Source organism: Rhyacophila brunnea, unplaced genomic scaffold (genome assembly GCF_057557595.1).
Source record: "Rhyacophila brunnea isolate RB1 unplaced genomic scaffold, BYU_Rbru_1.0 scaffold_3, whole genome shotgun sequence".
Taxonomy (NCBI): Eukaryota; Metazoa; Arthropoda; class Insecta; order Trichoptera; family Rhyacophilidae; genus Rhyacophila; species Rhyacophila brunnea.
This window is the reverse complement of record NW_028232965.1, coordinates 15,774,376-15,799,271: the sequence shown is the minus strand read 5'-3', so window position 1 is coordinate 15,799,271 and position 24,896 is coordinate 15,774,376. Positions and strand designations below refer to the sequence as shown.

Here is a 24,896-nt window from a genome sequence, read left to right as displayed (position 1 = left end):
AGGTATATCTTTTTCGGTTCATCGATATAAATTTTGGCAAATGTGGCGCAGATGCCGTTATAAGATTGTATAAGTATCATTTTTGAACTTAACCTAACCTAACCTATTCTAACGTAATCTAACCTAATATAACTTAACCTAACCTAACCCAACTTAACATAACCTAACCTGACCTGACCTAACCTAACCTAACCTAACCTAACCTAACCTAACCGGCGGCTCTCGTGGTGCAGTGCGTAAGGCGCTTGCCTTCCACCCGAGAGTTCTTGGGTTCGATTCCCGATCAGGACACACAATATTCATGTGTTTGTCTCAAAGCCTGGGTGTTTGTGATTGTTCAAAAATTACTAACAAACCACCTTGTACGAAAAAGCAAGGACATGGTTATTAATAATTCTAAAAAAAAAAAAAAAAACCTAACCTAACCTAACCCAACCTAACCTAACCTAACCTAACCTACCCCAACCTAATATTAGGTACCTAATAATATAATCTTAGATTTAGATAATGAAGTATCAAAATCTATGAGCATTTCAAATTTTAAATTAACAATTATTGGATCGAAAAACCTATGTGCCGACAGAAAAAGGTATTTATTATAATTGTCTACTGGAATAAACTGTTTTCGTAAAAAAAATCATAAAAGCTCATGACGGCATCTGCGGCACAATCCTACCTAAGTTTTGATTAACGTCACTTTCTAAATAGGTATTTATAGTATTATTTGAATCTGAAAGTAGGTGCCTAATACATACTTATGTTTTGCCAAAATATTGTTTAAAATCATTAAACCTAATTTTCATAGTGTTTTTATTCTTTTACGATTAATTGGTTACAATAGTATATTGATACGTGAAGACTACTTTTTCCTTAGTGCAAATCGATCATTTGAGTGTTGTAGTTGATTTGTGAATATCATCCATTTCCGATGTGACGAACATGTCAGCGCTTTGTGAAAACAGTCTATTCAATTGTGCGAATATATATTCCCCAATAAAAATTACCTAGGTATGTTATATGGTTATTTACTACGATTCCTAAGTATGATTAAATAGTTTTGATAATAGAATTACTTAAAATATTTTTTTGTTAATTTCATATAATTTTATTGTAATAAATTAATAATTCAGCAGTGAGCATGGAACCAACCTACCTAGGTATCTTTTAAATTTATTTTATTTCGAAAACTCACTTTTGGGTAGGTACATGGTTGGGTTTAGAACAGTTTGCAAAACAGGTTGTAGTAAGTACAGAAAAATCAGCGTAGGTATCAACTTGGTCAAGGGTTCATACACTTTTTCGTCAAAGGGACAAATCAAAAATATTTGGCGGGCCGCTCTTTTGTAAATATTTTCTGTTTTTAGAAAACATTTAAGACAAAAAAATATTTCATTGTCGTCGCTCTAGGATAACATTGTCCAAAGCGACAATAGGTGAAATATTAGGAGACGAAAAACAAAGTTCATTACCTTATATTTCAATGCTGGAAGATCTTTCATATTTCTTTATTTTACATAGTGAGAGACCCATAATATTAGAACATATTATTAAAAGAATAATTTAGCGATATTACTCATTTAATTAGGAAGAATTTATGTTTATTTAACAGCAGATTATGCATTTTAGCGGTGATCGCTCTGAATTGGGGTAATCAGAAATACTGAGCTGAATGTTTAAACGCGAGTCGTCAAAAACTACAATGTGACAAAAACAGTTATCCATAAAATGAAAGGAGTATTACCTACCAATAAAACTCTTATTATTCATGTTGACTTTGAAGTCCTTGAAATCGCGTGAGGACTTATTTTAGGTTCGTTTCTTTCAACCTGAACGAAACAAATCAAATTAAATCATAGACAATATACATACAAATTGTATGAGTAGAAAGTTGACCGGAAATGGTTTGAGATTTGACGTTTGGTTCAGTGTATCATTAGCTACGTCCCCATTTAGTCGCTTCAACGCCGACTTCCTCTTCAACTTTTAAATTCTGGTTTTACACCGAGAAGTTTTGTGCATGCGCAGAGGAGATGAATCCGTTTTATTGTCTACATTCGTTCATCACAGCTTACACATCGTTGAGTCATAGATTATACATCGAAATAGATTCGCAGGTGATGAATAAAATTATTCATGGTAAAACAGCGCCACCACGGAGCGTACGGGAAACGAGTGTAAAAAGTTAAAAGAAAACAGTAAAATTTGGAATAACAAATACTTAATTATATTAGTTATTTTTTTAAACTTATTATCACAATCATATTTGTAATAAATAAGCATAATTGAGTGTGTTCTAACGACAAAACAGTCATGGAACTAGTTAAGTGCCATCTATCGGTGCACTTTGTATTACATTAATGATATTTATTCTTGTACGGATATTCACCCTCGCAAATAAAATATTCTATGCCCGAACGTCATACGAATAATTCTGATTGTCAAAATAAATATTACAATTATACTAGGTATATTGTAATTAGATCAATTTAAGTTGAAGAGATTTAAATTTAATGATATAATATATTTTCTGACTACTGTTCGGAATAATGAGGGCAACAGAATCGAATGAAAACGTCCTTTTTCAGAACTTTACACGGAGGTCAAAGGCAAAATGGATGTCAGCCACTTGCTCAAACTACCTATTAGGTCTTACCCCGACACACACAAATTGAAAAACAATATGTGTTTTGTTAGGAGATGAAATAGGGAACAGGCAGGGTAGGTTGTTTGACTCCAATAATAAGAAGATTGATGCGTGAATGAAATGAACCCTGGTTTTATTATCTCCTTCCAAATAAATATTAATTTAATTATTACAGATACGTTTACAGATTTTTTTTTTTTTTTAGAATTATTAATAACCATATCCTTGCTTTTTCGTACAAGGTGGTTGTTAGTAATTTTGAACAATCACAAACACCCAGGCTTTGAGAAAAACACATAAATGTTTTTGTCATGACCGGGAATCGAACCCAGGAACTCTCGGGTGGAAGGCAAGCGCCTTACCCACTGCACCACGAGAGCCGCCTTACGTTTACAGATTATAATTTAGCAGAATGAAAGCAGTTTATGCGTTATGAGAAATTGCTAAGTCGATCGGGCGAAGTTGAACGATAACCTTACGGTTAAGTCTTTGATAACTGACTGACATTTGATGTCATGTAATTGCAGTGTTGCCATATTTTGAAAGTGGAATTATAGTACAGAGCCTCCAAAATTATAGTATTTGGAGATAAAATATAGTACGCGTTGTCATCTGTTGAAAATGAAAATTTTCCCAATTTTTCATAGTCGGCTCGTTTTTATTAGGAAAAATATTTCGTCGCGGGCCGCAGGTTCCCAAATTTTCGAAGACCACTCGATTGCGAAATGGCAAATGCAGAATTATAGTACTTTTACATAAAATTATAGTACGATTTTCAAAATTATAGTATTTTGGGCGTACTATACCTATTTTATATCGTACATAGTACGCGGACCAAAATTATAGTACAAATACTATAATTATAGTACGGTTGGCAACACTGTGTAATTGAGTGTTTTATACAGATTCGATACAATAGAAAATGCTGATCATTATTTGGATATTTTAATAATCATGCTTTGTTGTGCAATGCATAGCTTGTTTGTAAATTATAAATAATTGATTTTAATTTTTAGGCAATTAAGCAGTTTTAATTATTAGGCACGATTGATTTTCATATAAACAATTTTATGCATATAATGTTGTTTTGTAATTTATAAATAATTGATTAATATAATTATTTTGCTAAATTAGCTTTTTGTTAAAAATTGATTGATTCACATAAATCGCTTGTTCCACTATTTCAACATTGCTATGTTGCAAGGTATATTGTAATTATAAATTAACTCGTGCAGATGGTAGGGTAATGACCCCTACATGTGTACTTGCCAGACCCAGGATTTGAACCTGGGACCCACGGCATAATAGTCCAACGCTTAAGCCGCGCGGCCACCGTGGGCGTTATACATAATACGACACATCAATACTACAATATGTCATTGAATACCTACCTACTATAACTAGATAATAATATATTCGATACAACACAACAGTGACTCGTATGAGAACCACGAGGGTTTATTTTTGCTGTAGCCCCAGCTCCACTCCTTGTTGTTTCCTTAGTCTTGTGGAGCTCATTTGAAAAATACGAACTCAAGCTCTCAATTTTATTTTTAACCTCTATTATCGACATGCCATTTGACTCATATGCAAACCACGAGGGTTCATGCTTGTTATCAGCCCCAGCGCCACTCTTTGTTTCCTTTGTTGTATGGTACTCCTTGGAAAAGTAGAACCGTAAACATTTTATTTTTACCCCTAAAACTGACATTCCAAATTTTCCTGCCAATAATATGTAGGCATCATTGCGCTTCAGTTTGTTCGTATAGTCTTTATCGTTATATCCCACAATGCGCAATGTGCCCTTACTCTCAATAAAATCCATTGTAATCATTTCAGTCGACATTTTGCAAAACATCGTAATATTCCAATACTAAAATTCATCCAATATGATCAAATAGACTCAAATAAATACATTTATTGACAACGCAACTGACAGCCAAATGCACGAACGACCCGAATCTTACCAAAAAAATACGAAGCTGCTGGGGTGTTCAACAGAAATCCAAGCCGGTCGGATCGCAGTGCGTTAGTACTTTCATCACAAAATGGCGGCCATTTTCAAACCGATTTCAAGGTCGACGACGCATGCCCTGAGTTCAATTCGTGAGACGTATGGAAAAGTCCCGAGTGTAGACCCGGCTATTGAAAATCAAACCGTTCTTGGACCATCAGAAATGGTTTGACATGAAACGTCAAACCGATTCGGACGATCCATAGACTAATGGCAATCTGTCAAAGTGTTGATAAGCGCATTTATATATCGTGAGGTGTTCATATTAATATGTTAGACATTTACACCATAGAAGTTTACTTGAATTATGGATATTATAGATTATTAATAAATACCTATTATTCATAAGTAACCATACGCGAACAAGAAGCCGCTTTTGGTTTTATTATCTCAAGATCCAACCATATTTTCTATGCAAAGAGTTCGATTTAATATCATTACTATAATTATTATGTCAGACCAAGAATTTATTTTCATTTTATTTATATTTTGTAATGGAGATTCTAAGCTACAAACTGCGTTAAATCAACCCGGAATGATCTTTATATTACCTACCTAACGAATTTTATCAATTTAATATGTTCGATTGTCGACTTAAAATCATACTGTCGACATGAATAAGTAGTCAATTATAAAAAGCTCTTATCAAAAGTAATTTTTAAAAACTTGTCATACCTATAAATCTTATAAATTAACTAAATGGCTACCTATTTACGAAGCATTCCTTATATTTTGTACATTTAAAATGAATGAATACGAATTTGTATTATTCTAGACAATGATAGGAGGTTAGAATTTCATAACAAGTTGACGTTTCAATAAATATGTTTCTGTTTTAGAGACTAATATGTTATGAATTAATTTTAAGTACTGGCAACACTAATTAGTCGTCAGAAAAGCGTTTCCGTGGACATTTACCAAACGGTCCCAAACCAAATGGTTCCATTTCGTTTGTTTGATCCAGGTTGAATAATACAGACTTAAATACTAATTTATCCCATTACTTGTCGTTGGTCATTTCATTTACTGGCAATACCCAAACCCGCGTTTTACAACATTTTATAGGATTTTCAAATAATAATGCCGAAGTATTTTAAATGCTAATGGATTCAAGCTCTGTACTATTCCATTTTAGTCGTTTTTTGCGACCCGGGTTTCGCCTTTCGGCATCGTCAGGCGCCGTGTACACTCACTAAAGGTAAACACACACTGACAACGAACTCTCTTTACCCAAGCTTATATAATAAATCAATACAATAAAGTAGGTAAAAACTCCATTACCTACCTATCAAGTCAAAGGTTACAAAAAATACAGTAAACAACTTATGAATAGTTGAAGTGTCATTAAAAAACCTAATTAGTAAAAACCCTATCTTATTAATAACAATACCCTAGATAGCATATTATAATAAATCGTCAAAACATAATAATAGATCATTATTCTTTTGAACAATAAAAATACTACATTCAAGAGGTGTAAATCGTCAATTCTCAGAAAAATAATTAATGGGGTTAACTAATGAGATAATAATTCGTCTTTAATAATACTCTTACATGGTACCTACTTTTTTTATAACATATTTTTAAAAAATACAAATAAACTCGCCTAATATAATGTAATATATTATAAACTCACCTAATATACACTTATACATACCTAAATCCTCATCCATACATTCTCATACAATATACCTACATATAAATAAATTTAGTATCAATAACATTGACCATAATAATATATTCTCATATGTAGCATCATATAGGAAATAACAAAGGGCTATAATAACTTTGACGACTATTTTGGGGAAGAGATGAAAAAGTTTGATTCGTTGCGTTGGATTTGTCACCCATTTCAAGACGTCTTGCCAACTAGTATGTCAACAAATTAAAGCAAGTGAAAAACTCATTGATTTATCAGAAGATACGTCACTGAAAAATAGTTTTAAACGAAATTCTGTCTCTCAGTTGCTGATAATTATCCTTGCCTGGCCGATGAAGCTATGAAAGTCCTCCTCCTCTTTACTACCTCATATCTATGTGAGGTCGGATTTTCGGCTATGGTTAACATTAAAACTAAAAACCGAAATAAATTAGATATATCAAACTCACTGCGATTAAAAGTAACTAAAGTTGAAGTTAATGCTAAAACTGTAATGAAGAAAAATAAGAAACAAATACATCCTTCCCATTGAAATAACTTTGTAAAAAAACCTTGCAGGTGTAGGTATTTAAGTAATATTTTTTTTTTAATTTAAGTTGTGTTTCTTTTTTCAACAGTCTTTCATTCATATTGGTAACACTTATAGAAAATATTTTTTTTATTTCAATTAGAACAAATAGACAGCATTAAGTAATTCCACGATTCGCCACTAGGGAATCTGAGCATTGCCAATATGTATGCCCTCTTTTCTCTAAGACAGCTAAGAGGTGGGTCCCAAGATTGGAATTTTTGGTTAGATGGGTCGGAGCCCAGTGAACTTTGGGAACCACTGATCTAGGGTATTGTTATTAATAAGATAGGGTTTTTACTAATTAGGTTTTTTAATGACACTTCAACTATTCATAAGTTGTTTATTGTAACCTTTGACTTGGTAGGTAGGTAATGGAGTTTTTACCTACTTTATTGTATTGATTTATTGTATAAGCTAGAGTAAAAAGAGTTCGTTGTCAGTGTGTGTTTACCTTTGGTGAGTGTGCACGACGCCTGAAGATGCCGAAAGGCGGAACTCGGGTCGCAAAAAACGACTTAACTGGAATAGTACAGCTTGAATCCATTAGAATTTAAATTCAAATTCCATCAAGTACCTTCAGTCGATAGTATTAATATCCGAAGTATTTTATTATTGTCTGTTGATCTATCTGCCTAGGTACCAACTAATTGTGACGGAATGTCTTTTTGTACGTCCTGCAACTGGAAAATAAAATACCTAATAATGTCATCGTATTAGTAATCGGCCGTACTGGTTTGGCAGGCGCGGCGCGGCGGCGGTTCGGGCAACTCAAACGTATGAACACATCTCGACATATCCGTAGACAATGTGCAGAGACGGGTGTTCACGCGTGTTATTTTGGTGCGTGTAGCTTGGCGCAGGCAAGATCGTACATGCGGCGGGTTCTTCCCATACTGCGCGCATCAGTGTTGCCATATTTTGAAAGTGGAATTATAGTACAGTGCCTTCAAAATTATAGTATTTTGGCAAAAAGTATAGTACGCGTTGAGTGACCAATAATTTACTGCATTTTCAAAAAATTAAACGTGGGGTAATTAACGTCTTCTTTTTTTTAGACAAAATATCCATGAATGGTAATTAACGTCTCGTTTTTTTAAACAAAATTCAAAAGTTTAGTCAGTGGCTTCCAACCTTTATGTTACTACGGCTCCCTTTAAAAAAAATCTAATCTAGGAGCCCCCCTTACTTCATTAAATAATACAAACAACTTTTTAAATGTGTCGCTGAGTTTCAAAACCCGCTATGCTATAACACTTTTTCATTATGTTGAGAAAATCAACAAAAACTTTTTGAACTAAAAAGGTTTTTGAATGTTTCAGTAGTGTTATAGCGGAGTTTGATAGACACATTGAATTTGTTTCATAAATGACAGTTAATCGTAGCGGCCTTTGAATGAGGCGATAAAATTTTCATGTAGAGATTTTAATAATGAATCCAACGATATATATATCTTAATTATTTCAAAAAAGTGTTATAGTGGGTTTTGAAACTCAGCGACACAAATGGTCAACACTGTACCTACTTACGAATACTAAAATGAAAAAAAAAACAAGGTTTTACTACTTATATTACATTAGTTTTTGACGAATGTTCTTGTTTATTAGCATAATCAATTTCAATAGTAGTCAATCCAAATTAATCTTCGTTCATTGACAAATGGATTCTATCATGGACTCCACATCCTGAAGCGGACCCCCTCCGGGTCAGGATTTTTCAACCACATATTTAATATATTCGAAACAAAGCAGCGCCGCAGGCTACTTTTTTTGCTATTAATAAAATAATGTGACAAGTGCATAGCAAACTGACCAAGAACTCAGTAAATAGATTTTTGTTTGCTTCAATATATCTGGCGTAGAAATCATTTAAAAGTGGAGACATTGCGAACTTTTTTTTTTTTGTCATTTTGATTTCCTAAGCTCCAATTTTTTATGAATGCCTTCACTTTGTCGTTTTAAATCAGTGAATGCATTAGTGGTCCTTAGATTAATGTATTCACTCAAATTTTTTAAAGTTTCAACCAAATAGACAAGTTTAACAACAAAATTATCGTTCCTAATTAAATTTGCCTCAATTTTCAACATTATGATTTTGACCCTTTTATTTCATTTGTTTACGAGATAGCTATTGCGCTTCACAATAGTATAGAAGTGAGGGATTATAAAATTAGTCTCCATATTTGCAGAAAGTTGTTTTTTTGTGTAGTTTATAACTAGCGGCCGTTTTATAAACTATGCATTTGCAAACTGCAAACCTGTGGCTACATTAATTGTGTTAAACTTTTCGCGCCCCCCTTTGCAACACTCCGCGCCTACCAGTTTAGAAATCGCTGTGTTAAGTAATTAACGTCACCTTTTTTTAGACATGGGGATTATTTTTTTTGCTGCTCACGGATTATGTTGGCATTGTTTTTCTTCTATTAGCAACTTTTTTTCCTTTTTCTCAAAATTATAGTATTTTGGGCGTACTATGCCTGTTTTATATCGTACATAGTACGCAGACGAAAATTATAGTACAAATACTATAATTATAGTACGGTTGGCAACACTGGCGCGCATAGAGATGTTCGCACTGAATGGACGGGTGCCAATGCGGAAACGAGCGAGCAGCGGGTGTTTCAAACCATCATGAGCTTACCGCGCGCGTCTGGTGCATTTGTGGTATCATCTTCGCAAAGCATAGAGGTATAGTGCGAAGTGATGTAAAGTAGGTATACTTTTATAATTTTGCACTTTTTACTACACTGATACGCCACTTTGCCTTATTACGTCGCATAAAATTATATCCACTTGTATTAATATAATAATATGTAGTACTAAATAAATAAATAGATAATATTATATGTAAAAATAATACGTTTAAATTTCAATAATTTTTAACAAATATATTAAAAAAATATAAATATACTAAAAATAAAATATTTTAAGAATACATTACTTACATCATTTCATTCCTAGAGCCGGGGTGCAAAGTTATGAAGCGTATACTCTACACCTACATTACAGGTACGAGTACCATTTCGCCAGTAACCATTCACACCATATGAACTAAAATAGTCATTTTTAAACTTAGTTTCCTTATATATTATCCAATATAAAATCAAATTATATTATCGACCAAGAATACTTGATGGAATTTAAATTTAAATTCATAAATATAAATTTACCAAATAAACAGGAATTAACTTATTAGATAACAGTGTGTATTCATTATTGGTGGTGTCTGAAGATGCCGAAAAGCGATACTCGGATCGCAAAAAATTACTCAAAAAGAATAGTAAAAAAACTTAAATCAATTAGAATTTTATACCTAATCAAATATTTGCCCAGACATGCTACTCTATTAGAAAAACTTGTCTTGTTGTTCCCGCAGTTTCTTGTATAAGTTATAAAATTCTTCTGTTAAAGTGCTTTCTATATTGACTTCATTGGCTCCATATTTTGCTGCAAAGTGTTTCATTTTAAATATGGGTTTTCCAACAAAAACTTTTCTGTGTTTATGGTTTCCTATCCCTGATTTGACGCTGAACACGACCGGACGCGCGCGGGCTACTGCGGCACTCTACCCGCGCCCGTCCTCGCTCCTATCCGCCCGAGCACTACGGCCAAGCGCTAAGTGTGAAGTATTTTTCAAGTAAGCTTGTAATGCGAAGAGGTTGGATGGTGCATTATTCGCTTGTAGCTAATTTCATACATGAACCAGTGGCCCTTTTTTGTTGCTTCGATTCATATATTTAGGCCATCCTCCCACGGCGCAACTTATGTCCGTCGGAACTGAAACTAAAATTCCAGCCAGTATCTAGCTAATGTATTTCAATGGCGGCTCGCTGACGGCGAGACTGGAATCTGTCAGCTTCAAAACGGTCGCGAAGAGATGCGACATGCTAGTCGCGCGGTCTCTGAAGTTTCCAGTCACCGTAAAACAGTGGTACCAACATCATTAGATTTCGGTGAAAAATTATATTTTCTTACCAAAATTGGTTAAATATTAATTGGAAAATCAAAATAACATTATGTAAACGCTGCAGCGCGCGTGTTGTCAGTTTTTGTACAACACGGTTGATAGTTGAGTTTGACAGTTTGAGGTTATGTGATTATTATTTCAACTGGGTTTCAGTAGCGCCGTGTGCGAAGCATCACATTGGTCAGTTTATGAGTTCCTTCACAAACCAGTTCCATCAGATTTCAGTTGCGCCGTGGGAGGATGGTCTAAAGACTCTATACCTAGTCTATCTCTATAGAAAGAGGTTATAATGTCTTTGGAGAAAAACGATGAACTTTTAATTTCCGTGCGGTCATCTTATAATAAATAATATTTTTATTACTAAACACACAAATCATTATGACGTAATAAAAATATAAAAGATTAATTTTTAAAAGTTGGGAATAACGAGGTAGATTCATTTTTTACGGCAACCCCAACTTGCTATGGCTATTGGCCAATTTGAAATGTCAAAACAAGTAATTAGTCTATGGTTAAAACCAAGGAACTGTCAGTTTTGAAATCTTGAATTTTTAGAATTTGAATAAATGATAGTAACCTTATAATTTTCAATCTGAATAATAAACATATAGATTTTTTTAATTAAATAACAATTTTGAAATATACTATTATGGTGGTATGTCGATATTTTCAGCAGGGGTGCTGTCGATTTGGCGCGAGTTGTCGCTTTGAACACATATATGGCCAAAAATATACATACTCGGGTAACTAGTTCATGCGTCAAATAGTTTTCTTACCATATTGTCATTCTTGCTTTGATTTACATTAATCAGAAATATTTTATTCGTACAGCTCCACAACCGGCCAACACGAGCGTTGCAAGCAATACAGAGCAATTGGTGAACCAAGTTGTTTCGGACATCAATAATGCTCTTAAAAGTGGGCAGTGGCTGATGTCATGCTATGGACCCTTTAATGCAAAACCGAACATGCCCGGGCTAGATGACATTTGTCCAGAAGAAATGAGACTTGCTACATATGAGGCCCGAATCAATGGCACACTTGATTCAACGGTTCGTAAAAAATACTTTTGTTCTTGTTTTGTATTATTAGTTTATTAATTCGTTACTAAAGTTTATTTTTATTTTTCTTACAGAATTGTCACATAACAAATTATTGTAAAAATTTCATGGACAAGTTGAAGCATCTTACAAAACCGAAACCAGCATTTAATTTTGTAAATGTGATAGAGTGTTTACACAAAGGAGAAATACCCAGCGATCCATTTGCAACAATGGACTTGGGAAATTCAAGCCCCAGCATAAGTATATTTAGCAGTAATATCGCACCCCAAGGTTCTACAAATAATATATTTGGTAGTCAGAATGCCGGTGCTAGCACAAATAATATATTTGCAAATGCTGCGAAGGCCTTATTTCAAGACACTTCAAATAATATGTTCGGGGCACAAACTTCACAGTTTGGTACAAGTAATTCTCCATTTCTACCGCAAGTGGATCCTTCTGTTAACACAAGTCCATTTAGTGGTTTCAATCAAAATACAACTGGGATTAATTTTAATCAGAACTTATTTTATAATGCAGCAAATAATATGAACAATCCAAGTAGTCAGGTATTTGGTGACCAAAATATAAATACACCTCAGCCTAACCAAATGTTTGGGCAACCGCCTCAGGAGACTGTTTCTGCATCGGCATTATTTGGAGCAGCGAATGCTAAGTTACAGCAGAATCAAACACTACCACAAAATGTATTTGGACAAACCAATAATTTTTCTGTGTCTGATAAAAATGGGAATCCATTTCAAGTTCCATCACAATCTTCTTCTCCATTCACTCAAACAATACCTACAAGCGTTTTGGGCAATAATCCGTTCATTAACAATGTTTCAAATCAGAATTCAGTATTCCAAAACGATACAAGCGAGGAAGTTTATTCAAACCATGCGATTCTTACTGAACAAGATGTATCGGCGTTCCAAAGTAATACCTTCCAGCATGGTTTCATTCCTGAAATTGCACCATCCAAAGAGTTGTGCAGATAATTTACGATGTAGATGGACAACGGATATTAAATTATTTCTTAGCAATTAGAAGTGAGTTAAGTGAATTTCCCAAATGGATTTCAAGATACAAATGTCTTTGACTGATAATGTGTTGGACTGCCACTTGACTTACTTAATTTATTAATTATTATTGTTCACATAATTTAATATGCCTGCTATTATTCCTTTTAAGGCAGTGGTACATAGCCTATTTGACAAAAGGGCTAATAATTTATCCATTATCTAAATGTTCACAATGGGTAAGAAGTGTTAACAGCATTCTATGGTTTTCTGCCAGTGTTGATTCAGATTATATTCCTTTGCCACTGCATAATTTGTTCACGACTTTGTCACTTTGGGCTGCGGATTTTGCATCGCCGCTTGCTTTACGGTAAACAAAATCTGTTCAAAAACTATCTGATCTTTGGCGGTGAAAGATATAATTATTCATGTGGAGGTCTGTGCATGACCGAATTTAGCATTGAGCTATTATAGTCCGGGGCCCCCAGAGTCCTAATAGTAAATTGAAAAAATCTTAGTGTACAAATTACTAAAAGATGGTAGCTCAGTCCAGCATGACTTGATTCTGTTTCCCGTTAGCAGCCCCTCTGCAAGCCCAAATATTTGCTTAAAATGGAATATACTAAATCAATGCCTATCCCACTTTTTCTGCTATAGCTAAAAAACTTAGAAATGGACCTGCGTAGAAGCACACGTACTTTCGTGCGCATATAGTAGGTGTGTAAACGCTGCGTCTGTGTGTGAAAAGTCTGTTTTACGCGATACAATGGTATATTTTTACAGTTTACAATGAATACCCCATCTCGATCGGGGTATTACAAAAAACCTTTACAAAGACAAGTACAAGAAATTATTGTTTTTAATGTAACCGATTATTTAAGTGATGAAAAAACAGTACAATTATAATGATAGGTAGATATATAGATATTTTTATAGAAAATGATTTTCACAGTATGTGTTTTATAACAACTTTACTAAAAATACCAATTAAAAGACAATATTTATTTGAAAATTATAAAAAATGTGATTGGGTCATCGATATATTTAATATGTATACTGTTCACTTCTACTTATTAAGTCATAATTTGTATTCTCCTAATTATTTATTAATACATACCTGCAGCAATATCAGTTAATGTGGGTTTAATGATTAATTTCCTTCCAACTCAATAATTACCCAGTATTAATTAACCCAACTATCATAATAAGTAACTACTAATAATTAAGAGGTGAAATTATTTTAATTAATTTTTTTATTGTTAATTATCGAATAATAATTGGGCTTCTAAGTGAATTTCTGAGAATAGAATTATTGTTATAAATTAAAAACCTAATTTCGTCAAATTAGTTTTCTCAAAAAATGACAACACAAAAAATTCTCTACACGCGACTAAAGCGACATTCTGTTATCGCCGAGATCTTGTTATAGACAGTAGTTATATAATTTATTCATATTGAAAGTAACTTTGATGGTTTTCTACGTGTAATATGGGCTTTTTCCTTATTAGACGCTCGTGTACTGGCCGACAATAGCCGAACGCAACCAAACATCAAAAGGTTCAGTTTTATGTTCTTGGACGGTGACATGACAGTTCTGCATAACCAAAGTACACACATGGTTAGTAACTTTGTTACCACTCCGTAATTTGTATTATGCCCATGAAACCTTAAGCCAGCTGAATCATCTTATTGGTTTCCGTTTGGGTATTCCCAGGCTTGACGCAATATCTGCTCAAATCGTTTACAATTCTAGTAAATTGAGAATCCATCAGGTACTGGGTACACTCCTTCACTCCCAGCCAAAAATCACACATGAACATGAAGGTATCCACTACCTCCCCAACACAGGTGACGTTTCGTGCTTTGTTTGCTTCCGAGGGAAAAACAAAGACCGGATACTCATCGTAATCGATTGATTAACTTCGGTATTATCAAATTTGATTGAACACAATAATTTCATCGCTGTAATATTAGTTGATAAAAACAATACGATATTTTTGTACAAATACTATAGTATTATAAATATTAAATATTACAAAAAATGTATTTTTTATTTTGCATAATATAACTCAATATATTACATTTTCATTTTTAGTATAAGAAATCTGGTCAATGAAGTATCTATACGACATTTGACGAGATGCTAGGTTTTCAGTATATATTATTTTTATGTAAACATTCACCAAAATATAATTTAATTAAATTTGATAATAGGTAAGTGATTAAAATTTTCCATGTCAACTTCAATCTATAAAGATTCATACGTTATGGGTGCCAACAAAAAAATATGTAAAAATTAAATCTCAATATTGTCTTCGCTTTCATCGATGTTGTGATTTTTACTCTTTTTCCACATCTCCTCAAAGTCATCACGGAGACCATCATGTTCAACAGCTATGTCATCATGCTTATTTCTAGCATGTGTCATATCCCCTTGGGTTTTATCCCAAGCGTAATCAAATGGGTATGAAATAGGCTTGGATTCTTCCGGAACTTCTTGTAAGTGGTCAATTTTGTGAGCAGGTGGCCCCTTGTAGTGCATACGTTCATACATTGCCAGATCTTTACCCTCCAATCCTGTTATGTATTCAAAGAGTTCTTCTGCAGATTTCACTTCTGGTACACCCTTCTTTGTGAAAAACTAGAATATCAGAAAGACAAGAAATGAGAAGTCGATAAATTTGATCATATAAGCAATATAAACCGTAAGGGACTGCAATAGATATGAAATAAAAAAGTGAATAGCAAATTGAATATTATTTGTATTTACTTTTATACCAAGTCCGATCCTAATAAGATCATACAGGGCTCCACAGGGTGGAGGGTTGTATTAACAGATTTTTGTTTTTACGATAAATTTTATTTATTTATTTAAGAAAACAAAACATTTTGAACATAACAAATCTAAATTCAGGACGTTCACAACATGAGATTTACATTATAACAAATTATCCTCACAAGAAAGAAGAGAATATATATAATAATGAAAAAACATAGCACGTCACAGGAAATGTCTACGTCTTTGGTGAGCGCATTGACTAGTCTTGCACCCCTAGCTAATGGTGCCTGATAGGGTTGACACGAGGAAACGGTTACGATCCAGAATAAATCATGGCTGCGACCACGTAGGTAATTGACAGGTGCATGTAAATTCAAATTCTTTAGGACACCAGGATTGGAAACCATCCCTCGCGATGACAGGCAAAAAATGTTTCCAGAGCAGAAGAGACCTACGAGATCCAAGAGAGTGAAAAGAAATGGATGTGAGCCACTTGCTCAATCTAATAGGTCCATACTCTGACTCAAACACAAATTGAAAAACAATAATAATGTGTATTTTGAATCATTCGAACCTGAGACCCCCTAATATTGTGCATTTATGTTTACCACAATAATTGTAGTATTCAGTATTGGTGCATTGTGCTAATATGGTTGAATCCTAGTGGAATTAAAATACATGGGGTCCTCATTATCTGAGGGTAATTGGGACAGAAAAAATACCTCTTATATCGATTCCGCTTAAAACAGGGACCAAAATTACTTAGGGTTTAATTGGGACACGTTTAGATAAGAAAAAGACATGTAAGCAAGACAGAAATAGCGTAGGAGTGTGGGATTGAAAAATGATGACTGAGATAATGTGCTTGTGTTTTCCTATTTTTTTTGCAAATTCGTAACTGCGGGGACTCAGATAATGAGGACCCCCTGTACAATACTTTAAAATAATCTATTGTCGCAAAATCAAATCAATATTCACCAGTTTGCACAGAACAGTAACTACAGCCATATTATAGTTGTCATTTATGTATATTCAATACATCTTAGCAGTTTCTAGGTTTACAAAACAAAAATTACTATATACACAATATCATCGGACATCATAGTCCAAATGCATAAGGCAATGGCTTCTGGGGACCTGAAGGGTCCAGGTTCACTTCCCGGAGTACATCTATGTGATTTTTTCAAAGCCTGGGCGTTTCTGTGATTGTTTCATTGCTATTACTATTATTTCACTACAACACTACTGGTGTTCGGCTTCGGAAAAATTGTTGATGATATAATAATGGAAGAAATGACAACATTAAAGGACATTATTATGTGAAACTAAGTGAATATTCATTTTGAAACTTGGGATTTTTGATCAACTAAAAGTGGGTATTTCATTTCTATAGAATTGTCCTGAACTAGGTACCTATTTGAGCAAACAACATTAAGTATAAAATTCGAGTGCTTAAAGTCAGACAACGTTATCTACAAAAAAGGTTTTTTTTTTTTTTTTTTTGAGATAACGTTATATTACATTTACGGCTACATGATAGTCAAACAACGTTATGTCAATCTTTTTTAATTTCTTATTAAATCGTCAGTAAAGTTTAACGCTAACTACACAAGTTACCCTTGTTTTCATATTTTTTAACAACTATCCCTATAAATTTTAACATCATCATAAGCAAGATAAATGTACAATACACAATAAATTATAAAATATTAATATTAGGTTTTAAATAAACATTTCCCTTGTTGAGTTACAAGAATCTAAAATAACGATTTTTGGCTCTCCTGTAAAGTTGCACTTTTGTAGATAGTGTTGTTTGACACTAAGACCCCTCGAATTGTCGCAGAGAAAAAGGGTAAATTCAACGATGTTGAAGATAAATAGTCCATATTCTTGTGTAAATTACTATTTTCGCTGCTAAGTGCACTTACAGAGTGAAGGTTATTCTAATAAGACATTTTTTATTAAGAATGGTCGTTAGCTATTCGTTCAACCCATTGAGTCCTTGTTCTTAATCAAACAGACGTGGAAACAACATGTAAATTCAACACACAGGCTTTGAACCTGTGAGTGCGGCTTAAGAGGCAGACTCTACCAATACTACTAAGAGTGTGTATTACTATCGTCATATAAATTTAAGGTAAATGTGCCGCAGATGCCGTTGTGAGATTTTATAACTTTCCTTTTAGACCAAACCAAACCTAACCTACCCCGACCTAATATAATCTTAGTTTGTGATAATGATGCATCAAAACGTATAAAAATTTCAAATTTTCAATCAACAATTATTGGATCGAAAATCCTAAGCGCCAACAGAAAAAGGTATTTATTGTAATTGTCTAAATGGACAAACAAATGGAAAAGCACATGACAGCATCTGCGGCACAATTACCAAATTTAATAAAGTAACGAGACAAACCACTTACCGAGCTTATATTGTTACAGTCTCTGAGTAAAAATTCCAAGGCACTGGGGTGATTGGGTTCTACTGACTGGGAAACGTCTATAAACCAACATTCGCCTTCATGCCATAATATATTATACTCTGACATGTCCGCATGTATTAAATGCCCTTTGTTATAAAGTAGATGCATTGACTCAACGACTTGATCGTAAGCGATTATACATTCAGCAGCATTTAACGTAGCTTCTTTCAGCTTAGGAGCGGCTACATGATTTTTACCGATGAATGACATCACAAGAATATGTTTCTTTAACGATATGACTTCTGGACATCTAATTCCAAGCTTCTGCATCCTCATGATGTTGTGCATTTCTTTTTCGGCCCACATGTGGATGACTTTACGAGGGTTAAGCTTGCAAAAGCGATCCTTGAAGCGGTAATCATCTTTAATGTATTTGTCTCTGGTTTTGAATTCATTCAGAGTCGTCTTGAAAACTTTTATGGCGCACTCTTTGGGTAACTTCAACTCGGGATAGGCTTGGTCGCAGTCTGCGTGTAAAACAATTGATTCTTTTCCTGTAGATATGATACCATTGACACTTTGGAGCATACCATTATTTACCAGCTTATACAAAAGCAAACGAGTAGTTTCATCAACTCCCAGCTCAGCAGTAGCGTGGCTTTCTTTTCGGTCCAACATTTTATTGCGTTTCGATTGCTGAGAACGCGAATGAGCTTTAAGACTGTTGAAGACTTTGTTAGGGAGTTGCATATCAAAAGATGCCGTATCTCCAGTTTGAAACTCTGGCGGAAAAGTCATCACTTTACATGCATTACGTCGTCCAGTGATGGTCATATCATGCTTAGTGACCATTTTTCCATCGTGTAGCTTATAGCCGCACCGTGGAATATTTGCGAACTCCTTTTCGTTTGTTTCAAAATTGTCCCATTCTTCCGTTTCTCTCTGAGTAGTTTCTTCTTCTGGCTCTTGGAGAAGTTGGTCAGGTACCATTTTATATTTATAAAGTCCATTCCTTTTCATTTCGTTTATTTTCACTTGCTGTTCATATTCGTTGTCAAACTGGGTTTGCAAAACTTGCGCCAACATGTAGTCAGAGTCACAAACGTCCGAAAAATTATCTTCGAGATGTTTGAGAAGTTCTGGCGGTGGTGCAGCAACATTTCCATCTTCGTGTGGTTGGAATTTGTCGGCCAGCAGCACAGCAAGTTTGATATTTTCTTTGTTTTGCATATCTTTAGCAAATTCTTCAGACATTATGTCTTGTAAATTTACACTGTCAACTGATTTGGTATTACCCCACGGCGAGGAAGCCATTTCAAGAAGACTTTATTTTTTCACAATTATTGTCAAAAAATATTTAAAACTATTACTTATTGTTGTGAAATATACGGATTGAACAAGGTCAGACACGAGTTGGTTTTGGATTTTCGTTATGTCAAGACAGTCTATGGTCAAGACGAAGACGTCAAAGTCAAAATGTTCGATGTTGCGTGTTGTCTAAATAAATATATGAAAATATAATTTCCTTATTCTGTTCCAGTAATTTTATTTTTTCATTCTCTTGAAAGATGTCTAATGAAAGGAGTTTTACCTACGATTAAAACTCTTATTATTCTTGTTGACTCTGAAGTCCCTTGAGATGTTGATCGTATTTTTTGCCTTGTGTTCTTCTGTGCTGGCCCCTTTTTACCCCCTTTTCTTCTCGATTATTTATTTCTCTGGTTGGTCATCTTGTTTAGCAGGCTGGCAGGACTGAGGCTTCTATTGGAAGCGTCCTTTGTCCCTGCTTATTCAATTTGATATGTCTCAAGGAAACCAGGTAGGTGTTCTCTGGACTTCAGAGTCAACAAGAATAATAAGAGTTTTAATGGTAGGTAAAACTCCTTTCATTATTCGCTATTGACTCTGAATTCCCTTGAGATATCTGTTTGTTATCACCTGGTAAAGCAAGATAGATCCTGTAAGATAGGGTGGATGAACCTAACACGAGCATTAGGTATAATATCTCATTGCTTTTAGGCTCAGTGCACCGGGCTGAACAGAGAGGTCAACATATTTTGTTCCCCCGTTGTAGAAGTCTGTGTGTCTATCGGTCTCTGGTACAATGTTTTAAAAGTAGCTTCTTGGCGCCAATTACCTCTCTGCAGGATGTCATCTATGGGGTAATTCTCTAACCAATTTAGAGAGGCGACTGCTAATCGAGTACTGCCTGGTGATTCCTGTACCCCTGCATCAGCGAGTACTGACTCACCTAATTTCCGATGACTGCTCGAGTCGCAGGTTTTGGGGGGCCTCTTGACGAGATAAATAATGCCGGAATATTACCACCCTCTTCTCTTCTCTCATTGGAAACGCAGAAAAGTTTTCGTAGCCAAAATACTGGATCGATGTTTTGGCAACTGGAAGCGCTTAATTTCCATTCAGATTGGCGGTGCCTTGATGTGTCTGTCTTGGAACCAAACACTGGCCATAGAATTATTTGGTCGCCATTATCGACTAGGCCATTATCCGCTACACTGAGTAGGGTAAGGTCATGAACCCGTCGTCCCGATGCGAGTAATAATAATATAGCTGTTCTGCGTGAAACTTCATATAGGTTGTATACTAGTGGTGTTGTTTTCTTGAGGTAAGTCCACGATTATTCTTGGATCCCAAATCGGTGGCTTTGTAGGTCTAGTCTTGCGGGTGGATATGGCTTTTAACATATGACGCACTACTATGTTACTGCTGATGTCTTTACTGATCATAGGTTTGCAAAAGGTAGCTATGGCTGACTTATGTACAAGAATAGTGTTATATGAAAGAGCTTCCTTATTGTATAAGTGACCCAGGTATCTAGTCACTTCAATCGGCTTGGGGGTATTATAGCTTATCGTGTTGGCCATGCACCATGTCTTCCATTTGTCCCATGCAGGTTTATAGGTCTTCAAAGTGGATGGTCGCCAGCCGGAAGTGAGAATTGATCTGTCCTCTACCGACCAGCTAGAAATTAACTCTGCCCACCCGAAATTATCCATAACTGGAGTGATAGGTCCTGGACTTGTGGAGGTGGATGGTTTGTCACCGTATCCACTAGAAATGACTCCAAGTGCGGGATCGGGTAGGGGGGTTCCAGTGATCTCTGCTGTAGGTCTGCGCTCCAAAAACACTTCTTCCACCATGGGGCCACTAGTAAATATTTTCCCCTTGCCATGTTCAGGTGTGCCAATACTTGTGAAATTAGATTCGGTGGCGGGAATATCCAGGCTAGTTTGAAGTCCCACTGTCGACTGAAGGCATCGTGGAACAGTGCAAGGGTATCGTTCGGATTTCGTGATTACCCCATCTTTGAAATAGGGGAGCTGTAGCCGCCATAACTAGGTGCCATTGTGGGATAATTTTGCTGCGTTAAAGATGGTCTGCCACGCAGTTGTATTTTCCTGGAAGGTATTGTGCAGTCAATGATATACTGGTTTGGTTGGCGATTTCCAGAATCTGTCGGCAAAGACTTAGTAGGGTTGCGGACTTTGTGTCCCCTTCGTTGTTGATGTAGGCCACCAATGTTTTGTTGTCGGTTTGTAGGAGTAATTCTGATCCCCTGAGCGTTTGCTCCCGGAGTTGTATGGCTGAGAGTACTGCATACAGCTCTTTTCGGTTGGAGTGCCACGTGGATTGGCTTTGTGTCCATGTACCTGATAGGTGGTACTCGTCTAACTGCGCTCCCCAGCCTGAATCGGCTGCGTTTATGGTGAGGAAGTGATTGTAGGTTGCCCTGTGAATCTTTCCTGAGGAGCCCACCGCTCGAATCCACCACATGATGTCCTCTCGAGCTTGTGGTGAAATCGATGTTGTTTGGTGAAGGTGACTTTTTGATAATTGAGCGCTCGTACGTTGTAGACGTCGGCAATGCAACCTCCCCTGTGGAGTGACGAAGGATGCAAAGTTAAGTCGCCCAAGGAGGCGTTGGGCCTGCCTGAGCGACCAACTGGCATTTTGGATATGCAATTGCAGGTGGTGACGAAGTGATGTGCACTTCTCTGTTGATAGATATTTCCGATTTTTGTGAGTATCCCACGTGATACCCAAGAACTCCCGCTGTTGGCTTGGAATCAGACAAGATTTTTTCTTGTTGATTATCCAGCCTAGTGCCTGCATGACATCTATCATATAAGTCAGTTGCGACAGAAGAATCTCTCTGGACTGATTTGCCATTAGAAAGTCGTCTAAGTAAGTGACGATTTTCATACCTTTTCTCCGGAGGTGTTCGGCCACCCAGTTTGTTAATGAGGCAAACAGTCTTGGTGCTGCCGACAGTCCGAACGGAAGGCATGTGAATTGAAGGAGTTTTCCTTGGTAAACTAGCCGAAGAAATCGGCGATGTTGTATAGCTATAGGTACGTGTAGGTACGCTTGGCTTAGGTCTATTTTTACTAACCAGTCTTCTCTTTGCAGGAATGTTGGGACCTTGAAATGGTGGAACAGTTTGAACGGCCTTGGTTGTAGGAAACCGTTTAGGCGTTTTAGGTCAAAGACGGGTCATTGACTGCCGTCTTGCTTCCTTACTAATAACAGGGTTGAGAGGAAGCTCGGAGATGGTTCTGCCGATTCCAATACTCCCGATTTCTTCAGTTCCGCGATTTGTGAAGTGATCTCCGGCGATTGTCGCGTTTGGAAATACTTCTGGAATTGTACGGAAGGCATTATTAGATGGGGTTTCTTTATAAATGGAATACGGGTTCCCGTTATTATTTTTAATAATTGTGGTGGTGCACTCTTGGCACTCTTGAACGTGGTGAGGGAGACCCGGCCACCTGCATCTAGGGTAAGTGCCCCTCGCACCACCTCGGTTATCTCTGGGAAAACCTCGGTTGGATGGGCGCGGGCCTCTCGGCAAGCCACCCCTAACCTGGTCTGGTATCCTCCTCGTGTATCCCTGCCTCCAAACGGTGTCCTTGTGTCCACCTGACGAAGTGCTAGGTTGACTCTCCCTGCCCTGGTCAACCACTTTGGTGGTCTGATCGAAGACCTTCTCACGAGCCCCACCTATTTCTAGGAACACCGCCAGTTTATCTTTATTGAAGATATGTTCGGCGCTAGGTGAGATCTTCTTAAGAGCCTCTTGCGTGAAGGTGTTTTATAACGGAGAAGATTTTCTTCCGCCTCGTCTGAACCAACTCTGCCCGTTTTCCACAAAGGATTCGGGTGACGTCCTCAGACACTTTGTTGAGTGCTGAAGAGGTCCCGAACTCCTTTACGACCGTCTCAAAAAGAGCCGTACCGAGATGGTGTGGTCACTGACAGAGTCGCCCACTCGCTGTAACGCGTCCCGAATACACTCCTTTTGAGCGAGCATCGCATTTTGGAGGCCGGCGATAGTACGCTCCATTAGATGTATAGTTTGCGATGAACGATCGTAGGGGTGTAACTCATCGTTGAGTCCCAACTCAACGAAAGACGGGGCCGCCAAATATTGTTTTTGGGTTTCAGCGTAGCGAACCCCCGCCCAAATATCTGTGTCGAAAAGTTGGATTCTGGTAAGTTCCGCTACCCGAGCTTTGTCTGGCGTCGGAAAAGCAGGCTCCTGTACTACGACACTAAATACAGGCAACGGAATCCTGTTGGGTTTTTCCGCTGTTTCAGGCCTTGCGGGCGGCCGTAAAAAACTTACCGGAGAGTCGATGTTTACCGTCGGTCTCATTCGAGTCGGTCTCCATCGCCAGTCCCTCCGCGAGGTTGCTGTCTTCATTTCACTTCATGTTAATGCACAAATTTCACAATTTGACTGTACTTTCGTTAGACAAAATTTTTTCCGCTTGTAACAAAGGAAAAAACAATCAACTAAATTTAATAAGCAGAGATAAAGGATGCTTCCGATAGAAGCGTCAGTCCTGCCAGCCTGCTAAACAAGATGAGCAACCAGAGAGATAAATAATCGAGAAGAAAAGGGGGTGAAAAGGGGCCAGCACAGAAGAACACAAGGCAAAAAATACGATCAACATCTCAAGGGACTTCAGAGTCAATAGCGAATAATGAGTGCTTTTAAATATAGGTACGTCCTTTATTGCTAAAATTATTAATTAACGAAGTGAGAGCTTTAATTTATTGGAACTACGAAAAATTATTGTGTTAATCACGTTGTAAATGAAAGTCTTTTGGTAACATAATAATATACGAGTAGGTATTACATGGCCCCCACATCCTGAAGCGGGGCCCCCAGGCCAAGATCGTTGGCGGGCCGCCCAACCTATAGCGTTTCCCAAATGTTGTTCCGCGAGGTAAAAATATTCAGCGTATTCTTGAGTACCTACCTACATCTACTCGAAGTATTTAATATCGACAAACTAGAATCAAAAAATTGTAGGTATTCCACAACCATATACGTAAGTATTTTTAACTTTTAATAATGTCGAAGTAAACTTTTTTTTACTATTAGAGCAAATTTTTGATGCGTGTAGGTATATAGCATAGTACGCGGACCAAAATTATAGTAGGTAAGGTAAATGTACTGGTAGTTGACCATGTAGGTACCAGTAGTTGACCTTTTTTCAATAAAATGCCCAAAATGAGAAGCGTAGACGCGGGATTGGTCTGAATTGTAAAGTTCAGACAAGTGAAGCCATCTGTGGTTGGATTGAGGAACTAACACATCACCATATTATGTAATAGGAGCGTCATAGCAGCTATTTGAAAACAACACATCACGCCGTAAGCATTTTATTTTCAATTTCTTAAGTAAATTGTTAAGGATATCAATGGATGTAAGCATATGGAAATTTCATGTTTTTGACTTCATAATAT

The 24,896-nt window shown here is 36.3% G+C and overlaps 3 protein-coding genes across 3 annotated transcripts; 1 reads left to right on the top strand and 2 right to left on the bottom strand.

Annotated features, from left to right (window-relative positions):
- The first annotated feature begins 11,351 nt into the window (after positions 1-11,351).
- Positions 11,352-14,934, top strand: LOC147067952 (uncharacterized). The gene is made up of 3 exons (XM_085952153.1): positions 11,352-11,595; positions 11,684-11,904; positions 11,988-14,934. Exons 1-3 carry the CDS (start codon positions 11,502-11,504, stop codon positions 12,894-12,896), a joined length of 1,224 nt encoding a protein of 407 aa, XP_085808279.1. The 5' UTR covers positions 11,352-11,501; the 3' UTR covers positions 12,897-14,934.
- A 14-nt stretch (positions 14,935-14,948) lies between these two features.
- Positions 14,949-19,561, bottom strand: LOC147067951 (serine/threonine-protein kinase RIO3). Its single transcript, XM_085952152.1, has 2 exons — positions 18,120-19,561; positions 14,949-15,558 (listed from the first exon to the last, which is right to left on the bottom strand). Exons 1-2 carry the CDS (start codon positions 19,431-19,433, stop codon positions 15,214-15,216), a joined length of 1,659 nt encoding a protein of 552 aa, XP_085808278.1. The 5' UTR covers positions 19,434-19,561; the 3' UTR covers positions 14,949-15,213.
- Positions 19,562-21,506: 1,945 nt separating this feature from the next.
- LOC147067950 (uncharacterized) lies at positions 21,507-21,914 on the bottom strand. The gene has a single exon (XM_085952554.1). The coding sequence runs from the start codon at positions 21,912-21,914 to the stop codon at positions 21,507-21,509; it is 408 nt and encodes a 135-aa protein (XP_085808680.1).
- Between the last annotated feature and the right edge of the window lie 2,982 nt (positions 21,915-24,896).